At 34.3% G+C, this 19,815-nt stretch overlaps 1 protein-coding gene across 1 annotated transcript in view; it reads right to left on the reverse strand.

Annotated features, from left to right (window-relative positions):
- Nucleotides 1–461: 461 nt before the first annotated feature.
- LOC136037276 (nuclear hormone receptor FTZ-F1 beta-like) overlaps nucleotides 462–19,815 on the reverse strand; it is a 120,315-nt gene continuing 100,961 nt past the window's right edge. Inside the window, exons 9-12 of the mRNA XM_065719912.1 lie at nucleotides 14,603–14,805; nucleotides 9,868–10,062; nucleotides 8,744–8,996; nucleotides 462–3,345 (exon numbers count right to left, since the gene is read on the reverse strand). Of these exons, the coding sequence (XP_065575984.1) occupies nucleotides 3,104–3,345; nucleotides 8,744–8,996; nucleotides 9,868–10,062; nucleotides 14,603–14,805 (893 nt within the window). The 3' untranslated portion in view covers nucleotides 462–3,103. The remainder of the gene's footprint in view (nucleotides 3,346–8,743; nucleotides 8,997–9,867; nucleotides 10,063–14,602; nucleotides 14,806–19,815) is intronic.

Raw genomic sequence — 19,815 nt, forward strand, 5'->3', positions numbered from 1 at the left:
CAATAGAACACCGTAAAGACAGAAAGTGAGGATAAAAACAGCCAGTGAAAAAAAAAAAAAAAAAAAAAAAAAACCCAAATAACAATGCAAATATTTCGGTCAAGACCTTCACTTGACCATCCTTAATGTAATCAAAAACACCGATAAAATGTAAAGATAATGTAAGAAACCGAACCTTAAAACAAACACAAAAAACTAAAATAAGACTATTTTGCTTTTTTTAAATTATCTTTAGATTTTACTGTTTTTTTTTTTAATCAACTGGAGGTCTTGACCGAACTATTTGCATTGTAATTTGCATTTTTTTTTACTGACTGTTTTTATCCTCGCTTTCTCTTCTTAACGGTTTTTTATAGTTTTGTCAGGTTCTTTGTTAGAAGAAAAGAATAAAAAAGTTGCTTCTTTTTAAATCAGCCTAACCCAAAGTGTCGGCATTTTAAATTCTATCAAGACACACCAGGTAGACCCAAAATTTATAATATTTTTCACATTTACAAAAAAAGCCACAAAGTAAAAGCCCCGTCAACTCTCTAAATTGAGCTTAAATAAGGTCACTGTTTACATAAATGCGTTGAATTCGCTATGAAACGCTATTAGGAGCAGATATAAATGGCATCGTGCATAAATAAATTCAAAGGACTCAAAGTTACCTAGTATGTGTCTGTCCGTGTGTCCTGTATGCATTATCACACTTTTGATCTGACCGCCATGAAACCTTAAGAAGTTGCTGAGTAGACTCTTGCGAAAGTTTTAAGGCACAAACCCTTCCCCCATGGCCCTCTTAATACTTTATGCGCTGAGTGAAACCAAAAACCCCTCCACACGAATACTTGATAGTTCTTTCCGGTCATATTATTCACATTTTCTTGTTCTTCAATTAACAGGTTAGTTAATTATGAATTCTATCATCCAACACACTTCCGAATATACGAAACTCTTTTTCTATAAATTATCCGAATTTGGTATTTAACAGTTTTGTTAAATTGGTAATCAACCAAATTTTTTAAAAACTTTTCAAATTAAAAAAAAATCATTATTATTATTTTACATGTGGGTAAAATTATTCAAGGGGAAATTGTGAGGGAAGAGTAGAATTTTCATATTAAAATGAACTAGATTTGCATATGTTTTTACTACTCTTTGCATATGTAATCAAAATAAATTAATTATGTAATTTATATAAACTTAGGTTAGAGGACAGTCTGATTCAGTCTGGGATTAGCTCTAATAGTCCAAGGAACAAGTATGCCAGTTTTAAATGAAACCTCTTTTTGCGTTTCAAAATTCACAAAATTTTACGTTTCAACCAATGCAAAAAAAAATAAAACAGAAACGTAAAAACCAATACAGAGTACAACTAGAGCACGATAAAAAAAAATACAAATATATAAAAGTAGAAAATCCAAAAAAGCACTGGGATTAAGTATTGCAAGTATATGCTTACAGCACAAACATCTTTAAAAAATCAGACGAATTTGAAAGATAAAATGTTAGTAATCACTGAAATCCCATACACACTATCACCGGTATTTATGTACAAAAAAGAATAAGGCAATAAAATTTCTAAAAATATCAGCAAAAGAATATTTGTTCAGTAGCAACGGACACTTGAGCAAATGGAGCTCTTCAGGAAGAAGAAATCGAAAACAACAAGAATGTAAAGCGAATACACTATTATATTTGTCCTTTCTATATCAGTTCACTGATAGTGAAGTGATATAAAAATAACAAAAACTACATTGAAAAAAGCGCATATACAGTAAATAACTATCAAAGATTTCTTTTAAATCAATTTATAATACGAGAAGACACAATAAGAAGAATGGCTGAAGATATTCCACACGTTTTGGCAATTAGATAATTACCAGATAATTAAACAATTAGATAATAATTATTCCAAATAATGAATGATAATTCTTCTTCACAGACAATACTGTTCCACAGGAAAATATTTGGTTAATGGCCTCAGAATCGTCACTAACAAAGATGGCAGCAACTGTCGCAAGGGCTTGAAGTCGGTACCTTGTGGAGTCTACCATGTTCAAATTTGGTCCCAACGGTCCAGAAAAAAGGGGCATGATGTTTTTATTAAAAAAAACTCGTAGGATTAAATCGACAGTAAAAGATAAAATCAGAATGTGTGTTTGGAGCCAACTGTTTCAAAAGCAAGCACCAAGAAGAAATTTTCTGACCCCCAAAAACTGTATACTTGTGTATTACATACAAACAGAAAAGAAGTTTTGCTGATTCTATCTAGTTTTGCTGAGTCTATAAGAATTCTCAACTTTGAAATTTCAGATTTCTATATTATAGAAACTAAAAAAAAGGTGAGAAATTTAACATCTCCTAAAAGAGGCCAAACAATAATAAAATGTAGAATTGAAATGATATACCCTTCCTTTCGTCAGAGATTACCAAGTGACATCAAAATTGGAAATATTAAAAAAAAAAAAAAAAAAAAAAAAAAATAATAATAAAAAATCAGATTTCTACATTTCATAAAAAAATAATTCACCTTTATAATTCTGAAGAAAGCTAATATCTCCTAAAAGGTGCTAAAATCCAAACAATAATGAAATGTAGGCTAGAACTGATATACCCTTCTTTTCTTCACAGTTTAGCAAGTGACATCAAGAACGAAATTACTTACAAAAAAAAAAGAAAAAAAAGGTTACGCAAAACAGTCAATATTAATATATTGCGTCATTTCCGTGATACAGAAGAGCCCCCAGTCACTTTAGCTTTGTCATAAAAATACTACAAGTATGGTTTTTATTCTTCAACGCCATCTTCAATGGATTCTTACAAGCTATCTTGTGGTAGCCTATGTCTTTGCACTTGAACATCGTAAAAAAAAGGTCCGATGCTTTACTAACTTCTTAGAAATACTTTTGAATGGCAAAAATCACCAAGTCATCATATTTATCACTTTGTTGCTATAGCAACTAAGAAGAGAAGCAACCGTTAGGTAATAAATGGAATGTTTACAAAATTTTGTGGCACAAATAAAACTTAGGCACCAAACTGCATGAGCCAGTTACCAAAACATTACTGACTAATTTCTAGCCACAACCAAGGTGACATCTCTATTTAATGACCATCATCAATGGTCTCCACGGAGTAATTCAAATAATAAATTAAAACCTTGGTTCTCTCCATCCCTTTTGTTCGATAGCATTTCTTTTCCGATTTGGCAAGTTCGTTCAAGTTCAGGTATACGTAGGAGGAGCTCACCGAACTTTGAAGGCATACTTGGATAGTGAGAGAGTGTGTATTGCTGAAGGGCATGGAGGACGCTTTCCTGTGAGGTACGGACACTTTCGGCATCTTTCAAATCACTTGAATCTAAAAATTAAACAACAGGGGGTAGTTACATATTTTTTTTAAATATACATAAAAAAAGAAAAATCAGGAGTTAATGTGTATATTTACTAATTTATGGCATTGTTCCATGTAGTCCAAGTTGTTAGTTTTAGATGGGCGGCAGTGTGTTGGTGTGGAAATTTCAATGTTTTACTGCAGTTCAGAAGTCTGAGGGCGAGTAAGTCTAGCCCCTTTCTCTTTTTTTGCGCTTCCTCTGTTCTTATTAATGTCGTATGATTTATGCATTTTCTTTTATGAATAAACTCAACTGTTATAATTATGATATATATACAACAAGAGCAAACTTTAGCACAAAATGGGCTTTAGAGGAGAGAGGTTCAGGCCGAGGCATCCCCCTTACATATATTTGTTTATGTTTGTCGTTTCTCATTATCATTGTGAAAACAAAGACTTTTTTTTATTTAATATAAACTTATTCAAAATTGTTTTAAGTTAATGTTATAACTTTTCCATAACATATCTCCGGAAATGACAATCGCTAAATTTTTTTAAGGAAGTGCCTGAAATGATTGCAAAGTAATAGTATACACATTTTTAAAGGAAGGGGACCATCAGACAAATATGGCTACTTGAAATGCTCAAGGTCAACTTTCAGCATCTTTTCAATCACTTGAATTTGAAAATTCAATAAAATCTCGACTTAAACTATTTTTTTGTCAAAGGCCTTACACGGTCATGCCAATCAGTGGCAGTTCCTGTCACAATAAAAGATAAGGCAAAAACACATAATAATCACAACCATAGCCATCGTCATACAAATTAAAAAAAAAACGCGAAATAACACTATTAAACCAAAAGTCAATATTAAAGCCAAAAAAATCAAATACCCAACTTTCTGAAAAAAAAGTAAAATAAAATAAATTAAGTTCAATTTACAAAAAGAGCTAAGAGCTCATATGGCTCTTGTAACGAGGCCAGAAGAGCTAAGAGCCAAGAGCTCACATGGCATGAGCTCTAGCAAAATTCTAAGAATCAATAGATTGATTTAAAAGGAAAATCCGAGGCTTAATGCCAGTCAGGATTTAAAATAGAAGCTCTGAGTCACGAGGTCCTTCTAAATATCAAAATTCATTAAGATCCTATCACCCACTCGTAAGTTGAAAATACCTCATTTTTTCTAATTTTTCCTCTCCCTTCAGCCTCCCAGATGGTCGAATCAGGAGAAACAACTTTATCAATTCAATTTGTGCAGCTTCCTGACAAGTCTAGCATCATGCCTTTCCCTCAAGCAGGTTGTAAATTTCCCAGCACATGAATACTTGATTTAATCCTGACCAACTGTGAGACATATTACCAAACCCCTGAATCCCTTGGGCCACTTGCCTGTTCTGATCATAACGTTGTGCTCTGGTCAGCTGCCGCTTCAATACCCAAGCCTAAAATTAAGCGTGTCAAGTACCGTCCGCTTACTCATTCAGCAATTTGCACCTATGGTCGATGGATAGCTACTTACCCTTTTCCAGAAGTCTATGGAGACGAAAGCCTCGATAAAAAATGCCAACTGTTCAACGAAGTTCTCCATGCCAAATACCTCGAGTTTTTTCCTGAAAAGACTTTCACTAGATGTGAAAGTGATAAACACTGGATAACCCCCCAAATCAAGAAACTAATCCGAAAAAAGTGCAAGCTTTTCCAAGGAGATTTGCAAAATGCAAAATGCAAAAAAAAAGCGAAATCACATTACCTCTCTCACGAGAAGTGCGAAGAAAGATTACGGACGTGAGAAATTTTCGGACAGTCTTAGGCACACTAATCCCAGGAAATGGCACAGAGCGGTCAAGCAAATCACTGGCAAGTTCATTTACAACAGCATAAATAAGCCACCCTGACGGAACTTACACAACTGCTGATGAGGTTAATCGATATTTCACCCGCATCTGGACCTCATTTCCTTTTCCCACACAAGCCCAGAAGTCTGAAATACTTGAGTCATGCGTAGATGAAGGTGAAGTTATTTTCGATGAGATGACAACCTATACGACCCTGATGAAGGTGAAAGTAAACTGTTCAGCTTATCCAGACGAACTTCCACCCAAACTGATTAGAGAATACGCCCCTTTCATTGCGAAACCACTCTCAGTGCTGATAAACCTTTGCTTTCGTATAGGGATCTTTCCAGCTGTTTGGAAGAAAGTTATGTTAGAATAATTCCGAAGGTTACCGACCCTAAGAGCTGTGACGAACTTAGACTTATTTCGCAAACACCATGCCTGGCAAAAGTGGCCGAGACCCTTATCATGAGGGTCTTACTTGATCAAATCAAGGGATCTATCGACCAGAGACGATACGGCGGACTGAAAGACTGTAATACCTCAGTGAACCTAGTGCGGATGTACGATAGTCTCCTCAAGTGGGTTGAAAAAGGTCATAGTTTTGTAGACCTTGGTGCCATAGATTTCCGAAAGGCATTTGATTTAATCAATCACATTGTAGCTGCCCTTAATCTCAAGCTAATGGGGGCTAAGAAAAAGACTCTTTCGCTCGTGTTGGACTTTCTCAGTCAGAAGATGCATCGTGTGTTTGCTCTCTACGAAGGTGATAGTAATTCCGAATGGTCCTCATCCACCTGTGGAGCCCCTCAAGGCACTAAGCTTGCAGCTATTGTATTCTTGTCTGTAATTAACTTCCTCGTGGCTGACCATGACGACCGCTACAAGTTCGTGGACGACCTAACATTTATCCTGAAATATTTAGTACAAAACGAAATTGTGACGTCACAATTCAGTTCAAATTTTTTCAGTGTTTTCACAAAGAGTGCGCGGAGCTAAATCTTGAGATTAATACGAACAAGTCGAAGATATTACGCTTTAACCCGCTAAAAAGCGATGATATGGAGCCAAATGTTCCATTCCCTCTAACAAACAGTATCAAGATCCTTGGAGTTACTCTCTTTAATGACTTCAGCTTTGCCGCACATATTGAGAACGTGGTTAAAAGTGCAAACGCTAGTCTACAGACTTTAAACCGTACGCGTAGGTTCAATACGAACACAGAGAGTATTAACTATGCATACATAGCGTATGTCCGCCCCATTCTGGAATATGCGTGCCCTGTTTGGGTGCCCTCGGCAATTAGAACACAGTGTATCTGTGTCAGGAGCTTGAATCGGTTCAGAAGCGAGCGGTATCGATCATCTTGGGCCGCCGTGACATCCCCTACGAAAAGGCTCTGGAAGTGCTAGGACTGCCGTCACTCCAAAACCGGTACGAAACTCTGATAATGAGTTTTGGAAAGTTTTTGCTTTCTAAATCTCAGCACCATGACATTCTACCTGATCAACCTCTACCATCAAAAACGAGAAAGCAAGATAAGTTAGCTCCCGTTAAAGCAAGAACAAACCAATATGGTAATTCTTTCGTCCCGGTTTTCGTCAAAATGTATAATAAGAGTTAATATTTATAGTTTGATTTATATTTACAAGTGTAGTTTGATTTTGTATATGTTGTAAAGAAACACAAATCAGCGATAGCTGTCAAGTGCTTGCTATTAAACCTGTCTACTACTACTACTACGTCTACCAATTTTCATCGTCCTAGCACGTCCAGAAGCACAAAACTCGCCAATGCACTGAACCCCACCCCCAAACTCCCCCAAAGAGGGTGGATCCAGTCTGGTTACGTCAATCACGTATCTCTGACATTTGTTTATTCTACCCACCAGGTTTCATCCGGATTTCTCCACTCAAAGCGTTTTCCAAGATTTCCGGTTTCCCTCTCCAACTCCCCTGTTTGTCAAACCCAAGAGTTTGACTACTATAGCCAAACTCATTACCAAACTGCCATACTAAATACATATTACCATAAACATACTAGGCTACCATAGTCAAAATACATATTAAAATAGTCAAAATCCAACTATGTATGTGTGGAGAAACAATTTTCGGTATTTCGTTTCCTTTCAGAGGTAACGTTCTTACATTGCTTAAGTAAAGAGTCACGGGTAAATATTCACATAATTTAGCTACGAAGAAAGTGAGTACACCATTTAATACCTTTTTTTATGCTCCTTGCAAATTCAATAATCGCTTTTTGGGCAAATTCCGTTTTTAGAGTATCTGAGTGTATCCATGTATCTTAGAAACTAGATACATATTTCTGTATGGTATTTTAACAATGAAAGAAGAAGAAAACGAGGTTAGCTACCCAATAATGTTAACGAATGTTAATTTTAACTTTTGCTAACCGTTACCAGTTACTACTTCCCGTTAATATTAATTAATTAATACACACAAAACATATCAAACCGCCTCTCTTTTCAGTCTCATCCACATTTTTGCCAAATTAACCTTTTTTCAATTGACGAAATATCACCTGTGTCGGTAGATATAAAAATCACACATTTAAAAAAAAGGAAGTGTCCTTGTATGTCTACACGGACCTTTTACTAGCATTATAACTGATATTACTTTCAAAGGAAAGTCAAAGCAGCATGGCTATAATTGATCCCAAATTGTCATTTACCTAGAGGGACAGGGTTCAATACTTTTAAATCTGATCAAATTCCATTATAAGATACTACTTTTCTTAGGGAGGGGGTCCACCATTCCTAGTTCATTGTTTACACAAATTCCATTTTGAGTCGTTAAAAGGGCTAAAAACAGACCAGAGTAGCCCAAAATTAAAGTTGTCTCTACAAAAAACTGTCTAGTCAGAAAAAGTGGCCATTTGTAGCTAATTTAGGAATGGTAATAGTATTTTTCATTAGTCTTAATGGTAAAATATTATTTCGAAAAACAAATTTGCAAGAATTCTCAAAAGAGCCTGAAACCAAAGGCCGTATCCAGGGGGAAGGTTTAGGAGGTTTGATCCCCCCCCCAAATGTTTGTCCGACTCGTAAAAAACGTAACAAAACTGAATATAAATAAATTTTGATGCTTTTTTGGGACCCCTTCCCCCCGAGGAAAAGTATCTTATCCGTCTAAAAACTATAGTCAAGGGAATAAGTTACCTTTGGGGCTCAAAAGAAGTTACATAAAGGGCTCAAAATGGAATTTGGAATTGAATATTGTCAACGGAACGACCTGTCAAGTGTTTGTACTTCAGGGTCTCTATTATCAGTCAGCACGAAAGTATTAAAAAGGAGCTTGGGGTGGGGGAGGATTTATACCTAAGACGACCTTCACAGACAACACACACACGGATATGCAGTTGATTTCATAAATATGAACTACAGACAGCACGTATTTTGGGCAGCTCCTTTCACTTTTTCCTCCATACCAATGTTACCTAAGGTTTTTGAAGGAGGATCACATATCACAGTGCTATTTCTATACTATCTGGTATTTATTCAGGGATTATACCTACAGATTTTCTGCTTTTCTAATACACTAAGATTGTTACCTTCAAAAATTCTAACTAACCTGAGCTTAATAGTATTATGACCTTTAAGGCCATATATTCATATTGGTCCACTCTCAACCTTCGTAAATGATCAGCAAAATTGACCATCCTTTCAATACAGGATCCAATCCCGAGTTTCCTGGCCTCATCCACAGTTATACTTCGTCCCATTGACACACGAACCTGACCTTGAGTCGACACAGAACGATAACAGCAAGCGAAGAAAAGTAACTCGCACCAAGTATTGATCAATAAGGCAATCTGGTCCTCAATCTAAGCAGAATAACTTCATTACTTTTTCTGGTAAAGGTTATCATATTTACATTTATTATTATTTTTACATATGTTTTATATTTACACATATTTACAGATATATATATACCCATAATATTTATTGTCCTAACATCTAGTTAGGACATAAAAGTACTACATATATATATATATATATATATATATATATATATATATATATATATATATATATATATATATATATATATATATATATATATATATAAAATATATACAAAATCCTTTCTGAAACTAATCTTTATATTCTAACACTCTAGACAAAGCGCACCGGTTCGATTGGTGCAACGTATTTTAACTCATTTAGTTGTCATGATGCGTAAAAGTCTGTCTTAAAACAGGATATTTCTCTTTAAAGTTCAGTAGAAAAATAAACAATTTAATATCAAAATGGTTTTGCAATAGGGCGCCAGGTCAAACAAAATCCTTTGTAAAAACACCTAGTACTTAATAATCGTATTTAAAACAAAAATCAATTTTTTGCTTTTTTTTTGTTTAATCGTAGGCTAGATTTTCTGCTGTGAAAAATGTGATTTTTTTTTAATTTTGTTTCCACAATTTATAGTTCGCTGTTTCCACAAATTCATAAAACTTGCCCTCCCGCACCTATAGTATATTTTAAATTTTCCCAAATTTGAGCTTGTCTGAAATGAACCTCTGAACATAAAAAAAAATATAATAAAAAAAGCTGAGGTGGCAAAAACAAAGCCAAAAAAGACTGACAATTGATGAAGATAAGAAGAAACTGATGCACTCCCTAGCGGGTAATGGATACAATCTGAAATCGAAAATACGAATTTCTGAATCAGGTCAGTTTTCAAATTATCAAATTTACCTGAATATTTCTGAATAATGGAAGACTTTTGCACCATTTAACAATTTTGTACAACCGATGGTCGGCAATTGAGCATAAACTGGACAGGTAATCACCCGAATCACCTGGCTGCCCTTCACTCGGGTCCCTTGGCAAACAATTGGCATTTAATTCCTGGTCCGTGACATGCCATAGGTGTTCAACACGCATTATGTCCTATATAAAAAAAGGACAGGAATAAGAAAAAAAAACATAATCCTTAAATAAATTGTTCTGAATCAATATCGTCAGTCATCTAGCATGAATTAGATAACCAGAATACTTACAACGCCGTTAGTACCGAGTATGAAATTCAAAGAACAATTTTTGATCTCGAATCAAATCTCGATTCGATTGATTGATCGATTCGATCGATTCGATTGATCGAATCGAGATCGAATCGAATCGAACAATTTTTGATCTCGATTTCCGTGTTAATCAACACTGTCGTGTTAATTACGCCGGTTATATTCTAAAAAGGGAGAGGATTAAAAAAAAAAAAAAAAAAAATCCTTAAAAAATTATGTAAAGAAATTAATTTAGTGTTATATAAGGATGCTAGTAGAATTAATAACAGGGACCAAAGGCTTAAAAAGCCCCTTTTCTCTCCCTTCCCTTTTTTAATTATTGCTGGATCTTTTTTTTGTGTGGATTATTATTTCCTAAAAAGGAGGCAGCTACCTTTCCACACTTTTCTGTGGACACAGTTGGTTTTAGGAGCAGTGGTGACAATTCAGAGAAACTTAGGGGGAGGGGAGCTAAATCCATCGTTCTTTAGCTTTTTCAATGAAAATACCTAAAATAAAGAGTTTTCCAATAAAGAAAACGCCAAAAAAGTAAATTTTAAAATCTAGGGAAGGGGCAAAAATTCAGGGGGGCATCCCTTGTACATTTGATGCCACTACTTAGGAGTAAAAATGATTAAAAGGCTACAGTGGTACAGGGGAATAGATTGCATACAGGAGAATCCTAGGATCTCCTTTGTCGCTTCCAAAAATTGTTCAATATCTTAGGTTCTAAAATCCATTTCTTTTTTGGCCGCGTCTCAATTCAAATGATTCCCCTCTTTTTTACCCGGTGTCGCTGTATCAAATTCTAAATCAGTAGAAGCACGCAAAATCTAATTGTTTTTTTTTCTACGAAATTTTAACCAGTAAATATAAAAAATTGTCAACATACCATCCCCCCTCCCTTATTCATAATACACCCCTCTTTAGTTATTTAGTCAATTTAAATTATTTAATTTGATTATTCAACTATCAATTTAAGGACAATTTCATTAATTTTCAATTAGTTTATTAACTTAATTATTAATTCCAATTTTTAATAATTTAATTAATCATTGTAAGAATCTTGTTATTAGGTTTATGGGTTGTTTACCAGGGATTAATCTCTTCTTGGTATAGCCTTGGAAATGTTTGTTTGTACAAATTGATTCTTCCTAAATAACAAGTGCGAATTGTAAACAGGGGTTGTATAGAAGGGCGAGAGGATTTTGGAAGGGAGGTAGTTGGTGTTGGTACTTTGGCGAGTGTGGGTAGCTTTGCTTAGATGTGAGTAGAATAATTTGTTCTTCTCAATCTCATGTTAATTTACTAGTTTCCACAGCGTGACATGAGTCTCGCTGATATAATTTAAATACCTTGGAACATTTTGTTCGCTCACGTATTAGTTAGTAGTTAGTTTATTTTAATATCTTAAACTTCTTATTTCAGTACGAAGACTATGCAAGATTATACTTATATTACAAGTTATACAACTTTTTGATTTTCTTGATTATTTTTTTAAAACGAGACTATTAAAAACCAAAAACCAAACTTCTTTTAAAATAAAACCTTTACTCTTTTTTAACTCTTGTGTTGTGTTAACTTTATCTCAAATGTCTCCACGCTACTCGAACTATTGTTAATTCTCCAGACTCTGTTTAAACCGGTTACATCATTAGTTATTTAGTTTAATTATTTTTTTAATCATACAAATTGACTAATAATTTAATTTAAAAGATAATAACAACTAGTCTTTAACTATAATTTAATTTATTAAATTCCTCCTTTGTTAATAATAAATCCCCCTGTTTAAAAAGCGTTTTTGAAAATTCTCCCTCTGTTTTTGCCCATTGCTGCTATCCTAAATTTTGAAAAGGGAGACAAGCTCATGCCACTTTTTGGGAGCAAAAATGAGTAAAAGGATATAGTGTTACAGAAGAATTTCCCTTTTTCCTTAAAAAGGGAAACCAGGAAAAATTAATTAGAACAAAACAAACATCACATCACAAACATCTGGCCAATTGGATTAATGGAAAAAACTGAAATCTATTTGCTAGCTATTTTCACTTTGCTGTTCAATTTATGCCACGCCAACACCATAGAGGACGTGTAGCCGAAGTTTATTCGCACACGCGCTCTGACAGAAACAAGACGAAAACACTATAAAACACATAAGAAAGGAAGAAAAACGAACAAGCAGTAATCACAAAACACCGGCTCCCCCAAAAGAGCAATTAAGAAGAAAATGAAGAACAAAAAAGCAAAATGCGAGAAGAATATCGAGAAGAGTATGGAAAAAAAAGAAAAATATGGAGTGTGTAAATTTTAACTTTATTTCTTGCCTCATTCACTTCGTATTTGCTAGCTGAGACTCAGCTATATATATATATATATATATATATATATATATATATATATATATATATATATATATATATATATATATATATATATATATATATATATATATATAACTTAAACTATATGTAAATTATAACAAATCAAATCATACTCTGGGGATTCGATTTTTTTTTTCCTCAAATAAAAAATTATAGAAAAACATGCGAAATTGGGAAAAAAAAATTTCTATTTTTGCCAAGTTTAAATCATGCCCGGGCAATACTTGCAGTAAATGTCGAGAAGACAAAGAGGAGACGTAACAAGTAAAATAGTAAAGGGGAAGGGTGTTTTTTTTTTTTGCAATTGGAAAACAATCGACCAAACATTAAGAAAACTCCGCCAATTACGATTAAAATACTGGAAGTCACAGTGAAGACAGTGGCCAAAGATGACTCTGAAACATGGGTATGCTAAAAAAAACATTAAGAACGCTAGAAAAATATGTGAAACTGGGAAAATTTAACTATTTTCAGACAAGTTTCAATCATGCCTAGATATGAGAAGACGCAGAGAAAGGTAGAATAGTAAAGGCCAATAAGACTTATTTTCTATTTTTCGCAATTGAATTTATTTTCCGTAACTGAAAAAAAAAAATAGCGAATATTAAGATAAGTCCGCCAATTAAAATCCGAATTCTGGATGCCATAGTACTTTGATAGGCTGAGGAATAATTTGTTATATTTCCAGATAAATTATCAAAGTTTCAGGAACTCATTTGACTGACCGTATATCAAACAATAAGGTGCACAAAAAATTGGTTCGATTTTACTTTCTAAGACTACAGTGGAAGATGGCTAGGCCCTGATTTACTGACGAAAGAAGACAAATTGCTAAATATCGTACTTTCTGGTGACCCATCAGCGCAAAACGAAAGACATGTAGTCCCTGAAAGGAGGATGAAGGAGAAGTTAAAAGAAAGCACTTAAAGGAAACAGAAACTCCATGGGAGGAGGATAAAAAGTGAAGCTTTGAATAGATAGGGGGTGAAAGAGATGGCAGAGCTTTATTGGCCTGAAGTGGTTTAGTACAGCGTCATGTACAAAAAAAAATATCTATGTAAATAAAATAAAAATAATAGTTTATAAAAATAATTAAAAATAATAATTTTCTAGTGACTTTACTTTTTACATTTCTCCAAGTATGATCTTCAAGTGTAGCAGGTTATGTTTAGTTACAAATCAAATTCAGAAAATCAAGTGTTAACTGGGAGAACTTTCAAAGGTATGCATTAATATTATATACTGGGTGCGATTTTGCATTCATGTCGGTGCAAAATTATCTATAATTTATTATTAGGCTCCATTTGAGCCAATTCACAATGAAATTTTACTAAAATCAAGATTTAGTTAGTGCTAATTTTTAGCCAATTAGATTTGAGCCAATCAGAATAAATTTTAGCCTATTAGATTTGAGCCAATCAGAAAAATCTGATTGGCTCAAATTAGTGCTAGCTTAATACCGGTATTAGTAAAATATCATTGTGAATGAACCTTTAATGGTTTTGCTGTGACTTTGTAAAAACTGACAAGCGTCTAGTAATAGTAGATAGTAGCACTTCTGGACACACAAGAAAATGCTCATTTTTTGCATCTATTACTTTTGCTATTTATTGCTCAGAGATTTAACGATGGGGCCCATGAACCATCCCACAAATTAGGTGTTTTTAGCTTTTAGCCTAACTTCAATTTAAAACTGCTTAATACTAGCTGCCAGCTTGAACTCTTTTTAGTGTAAAACTTATGTTTTTTCTAGTCAGAGTAGGCCAAGCGCGTCTTTTGAAATGGGAAGGCAATTTCTCCCATTGGACTTTAGCTGCCCCCTTTATCTATTTTTAAAAACATTTTTTTTTTGGTATTTTCACTGAAAAATGCCCTTTTTTGGTATATCAACCGAAAAAACGTTAAATAATCAAATTGACTCCACCCCTAAATATTGGAACTTAACAGTTTTTTGACCGGTAACTTAGTCGTTCATCGAAATGAAAAATGTTCCCTATATTTGCTTTAGATTCAAATTAATATTAAAAAAAAAGAAAAAAGAAAGAGAGATACCAGCAATAATGGTGGAATTGTCGCTTTGTTTTCCGTTTGTTTCCATGCAGGATCTTCTGGCAATAAACCAGACAGGTAGCCCATAGTCTGAAGTGAGTCTGTCCACTGAACACTAGATCCAGATACAGACTGTACACTAGGAGTTACGTTATAATGACACTGATATGTGCTTCGGCCACCTCTTGTTCTATCTTCTCGAATAGCTGAAACAGAACAGGGTTGTCATATAAAGGAATGTTGTCGTAAAGGATATACCTCATATCTTCCCACTTCCGGGATAATCGCAGAAAGCTATTTGCTAAGTTGTCTCAAAAGGAAGAGTCAGTTGAGCAATCTTGATTGAGAATATCTAACTGTGATGCCTGGCCCTCATTGTCCTGCTAACCCTCCCTCCCTCTGAGGAAACTCGTCCCACCTTCTGCTATGAAACTTTTTTTTTGGAAATTAGCCTAGAATTTTAAAAGCGAGAGACAGCATTTGGGCGTCACAGTAATGACATTAGCATGCCATTTTTTTATTATTATTATTATTATTATTTTCGACTTTGGAAATATTTTCCTTAATCGACATTCCACAAGACGATTCTCAGGTAAATCTCAAAAATAACTTTCCGGTTGATCTGCCAACGGCTTTTTGGGTAACGTAGGATATGGTTGAAGAAAAATTCTAAGACTTCAGCCAACAAAATTAACTGGAGACACAGTAAACATACAATTTAGTAAACATACTAGATGCTTTTACTGAATATAAGTTAGCATTATCCATTTTACAAATTCCCTTTCTTCAAGAGCGTCATCTCAGTTTGATCCTTGAATTTGGCCAATATCTTCTCAGAAATGATAAACACAGATCGATACTACCACCAGTTTTAGTGAAACATCAAAGTACTAGGTCGAAGAACATTGACAGATTAGCAGCACCTCCTTCACGCACAAATCGTTTTTTCAACTCATTCATCCCTTTCTTTGCATCAAAGTATAACAATTGTTGGTTTAATCCTATTCGTCTTCTGATTTTTTCGTTGTTTGATTTAATCCTTTTTTTGTAAGCACAAGCGCCATTTAGTTTTATGACTATGAGAGATTGTGCAAATAAAACCGATTCTATTCTATTCTAACATACAAAACACACAGTAAACATTCAAACATACTTCTTTACAGGAATACAATAACTTTACAGATGGGCTTTCCTGCTGTTTAATGTCAGGGAGTGGAGATTCAGGCACGGAGTCATCTGGGAAATTTGTTTTATTCTCTTCTTGTATATCTGGTTCAACTTTACCACTTTGCGATGTTGGAATTGATACCTCTTGTGCAGCAACAGATGTTTCGCTACTGATTCGCTCTCCTACGTTGAGTGGTTACTTCTAGAGACTCAGTAAAAAGTTGAGGATCAGAGGGGCCACATGTATTGTAGACCCCACAAGAGTAGCACTTGGCTCCAAACGGATGGTAAAGAACAGAAGATTCTTGATGACAATCCCTGCAAAGAATCCCAATAAAATAATTGGCATATTCATGGGGCATTGGGGTTGCCACAATCTCTTCATCCTTACTTCTGCAAACGGCCTCCATATTCAACACAGATTTTTGACAAACAGGGCAACTATAGTGCCCACCTTTGACTAGATCTTTGAAACAAGTCATGTGAATAAAATGCCCGCAAGAGGGTACATGCCAATTTGCCTTGAAGGGACTAGTATGTATCCCTTCAAGGCAAATTGGACAATTTCCACGGGATATTTGTTCAGTACATTTGTGCTTAGGTTCAAGTTCCTTTGGTAGGCATATGTCACATTTCTCACAATGAAAAAATCTTTCCTGGCCACCAACCATACAAATGCCACACCCTAGGCAGTGGTATGGTTTCTTATCTTCGTCGTCGTCGAAAAATCTGTGTAGAAATACTTGCCAAAAAGGTTGCTAAAAAACTTTTTTTTTTAAAGATGTATAATATTATTTATTAAGGAAGAACTCCAGTGTCTCAAATATAGTCTAAAGCCTAAGCCAAGTTAAATGGTAGTGGGTTAGTTTAATTGAATTTAAAGGGTAACATTCAGGATAATATGTTTATCCAGTGCAATTATCATACAGTTCGCAGCAACAAACTGTATGTAAGGATCAGGCTGGCCCGATAGTAAACGCAACTCTCACAAGCTGAGAAAACTTGACTGATTTTTGGAAAATGGAAAAAAAACAACCAAAAGTCAAGGAATTTTAATGGAAATCACATGCTTAGATTCGGCACTTCAGATAATTGCTGAGGTTTCAGTCCCCATATTCAAAAAAGAAATTGAGATTTATATTTTTTTTTTTTTGCCAGGAGAAAGATCACGGTTGAGGGTTTATTTGCTTGTCTTTGTTTTTTCCCCAGGGGTGATGATCCTAGGTCCTAAAAACCAATAATCCCAGAAAATCGGGAGAAGATGCATTCAAAGGGAAACCAAAAGTTCAAATGCCCTCTTTAAGTGACGAGAAATATTTGAGGCAACTAGCCCTCCTTCCACCCCAAAGACATCTAATCAACATTTTGAGAAAAACATATTCAGCATATTTAAAAATTCCAATAACTATGCATTTGGGAATAATAACCCCCACAGCCCAAGGGGAAAGGCAAAAAAAAAAAAAAAAATAATAAAAATGTACATTGCTTATACATTGTACTTGTTATTGGAAACTATAGACATTTTTCAGGGTGACGGTGGGGTGATTTTTAGTGAGATTCAATTTTCCACAGGGAAAACATCGCTGGAAGGGAATTATCCAGGGGAATTTTCCAGAGAAAATTTTAAATGGAGGGGAGGGGGTATTAACCAGAATTCATGTATCGAATTCGTTTCATCTATCGTACTTTCTCTTTCGCGACTCAATTTTACATGTGAAGATGTTCTGGGGGAATTTTTCCATGTGGTTCCACCGGAAAAAATTCTCCATGGGAATTTTCCCCAGAAGAAACTTGCCATCGGGGGTTTCCGGAAATATTTCCGTGGAGGGGGAAATTTCAGGCGTGAAATGAAAAACTCACAGGAATCAATTGTTTATTTTGTTTGCTTTTTTTAATGAAAATAAGGATAATCTTGTAGAGGGACTTATAAGCCCGTTGGAAATTTTCACGGTAGAAATTTCAGTTCTCCAGATTCTAGTGCTTTTCAAGTAGAAAAACCTCCAGATTCTAGTGCTTTTCAAGTAGAAAGACCTCCAGATTCTAGCGCTTCTCAAGTAGAAAGACCTCCAGATTCTAGTGCTTTTTGGGTAGAATGACATCCAAATTCTAGTGCTTTTCAAGTAGAGACCTCCAGATTCTATTGCCTTTCAAGTAGAAAGACATCCATATTCTAGTGTTTTTCACGTAGAGCTTGAAGTTCAATTTCGATTTTGCCACTGCGCTGCTTACTTAAGAGAAGTCCTAGGTGAAGAAAACTGCCGACAACACCAGCTTAAATAAGCCAATCACATTTTCAAATTGGCTGCAACAGCACTTGTTGCTGCTGCAGAAAGAACTTTTAGCAAGCTCAAGCTTGTAAAAAATTTGCTGAGAACTACCATGATTGTTTTTTGACTAGATTCCTTATGTTATAGGCATACGAAAAAGACCTCACCGATGCCACTGCCTTAAACAAGATTGTCCAGTGGTGGTCCACTTGGAAAAATAAGCGAATACAAACATAGCTGTCCTTAGTTACACAGGATGTACGAAGTTTTCGCTTCTTCTTTGTCTGCGTAGATAAGTATAAATTATAGAAGGTTAACTATAATAAATTTTCACGAGTCGTATAATGTGACCAATGTTGTTTAAATGCTGGAATCTTACCCCCCGCCTCCTTGCCTTGGTCCTTCGAGCCACCCCTGAGAATTTGCCTCCATGAAAACCAAAATATGGAATCAAGGCTTTGTCTATTAGTTTTCTATTATTATAACTACTTTCTATTAAAATAAAAGCATTCATGGAATTGGAACCTTTATATTATACGATATCTTACCTTTATACTATTAAATGAAGCATTCACAGTTTCTAAGTGAATAAAATTTAGATTTTTTCAATTTAAATGTATGAAATGTTTACTTTGCATACAAATCATAGAGAGGTTCTTTTTAAAATAACTAAGATTGTTTCGTAGCGTGTAGCTTAAACATTATCCGACATTTTATATTTAACAGGAAAAAATTTCCCAATTTAAAGGAAAGAACAAATTTAAGAATTTTTTACAGGATAAAACTTCCCTAACTTCCACAAACTTCCAAAATTTTAAACTTTTCCAATTGTAATATTTATAAAAATCTAATTTTATTGTAACACGCATAAAATTTAATACATAAAATAATATGATGTATAAAAATATTCTATAATAATAATAAAACAATTTGTTATGGAATAATAGAATTGCAATACAAATGATTCCAATATCCAAAAACACACCTACAGACACAAAAAGATATAATGAAATATAAAACAGTATCAATTTTTAAAACCAAAGGGGGTTCAAAGCATTAACATTAAAAGTTATCATCTTGTAAATACCAAGAAAAACCAAAATAAAAAGATTTATTTTTGTTCCCTACACCCATCTACCCAAGCCCCTATTCATAACTGGAAACCAAGATTTTCTAAAAATTATTAATTCGTTTTATTTCCAAAATACATCAAAACTTTTTAAGGCAGTATCAGACTTTTCATCAGTGTTGTCACGTTGAGCCGAGAAGATAGATCAGTGAAACTATTCAGTTAGGTTTGACAATAGTTTTCTTCAATAAAAATTCAAGCATTTACAATCTTTTGATTCCCCAAGACAGCTAAACCTTCGAAGGACAGATACACACTCTGTTTTTAGCTTATTTTTTTTTCAGATTTTTCACTCTCTTTTTCTTCAATTTCGCCCCCACAAATTCAAGAAATTGCATGATTCCAAAAAATAGTTTGTTTTTTTTTTCAACTAGATTTTTAACCTAATCAATTTTCCCACTTAACCAATTCAAACAATCTCAACTTAATTTTTCACCTAATCGATTCAAACAAACTCAATTTTTCAGTTTTTTTCAGCTAACCAATTGAAACAATCCTATTTCGTCTCCACTATTCTTGGCAGTTTAGAGGTTTCATGGAGCGAAAAAAAATTTCACTTCTCTTCAAAAAAATCGTTAATAAGCAATGTTGATTTATTATCAAATGTAGAGATCATGAAAAGGCAAGTTCAAGGACCATAAAACTCACCCAAA

Source organism: Artemia franciscana, chromosome 16 (genome assembly GCF_032884065.1).
Source record: "Artemia franciscana chromosome 16, ASM3288406v1, whole genome shotgun sequence".
Lineage (NCBI taxonomy): Eukaryota > Metazoa > Arthropoda > Branchiopoda > Anostraca > Artemiidae > Artemia > Artemia franciscana.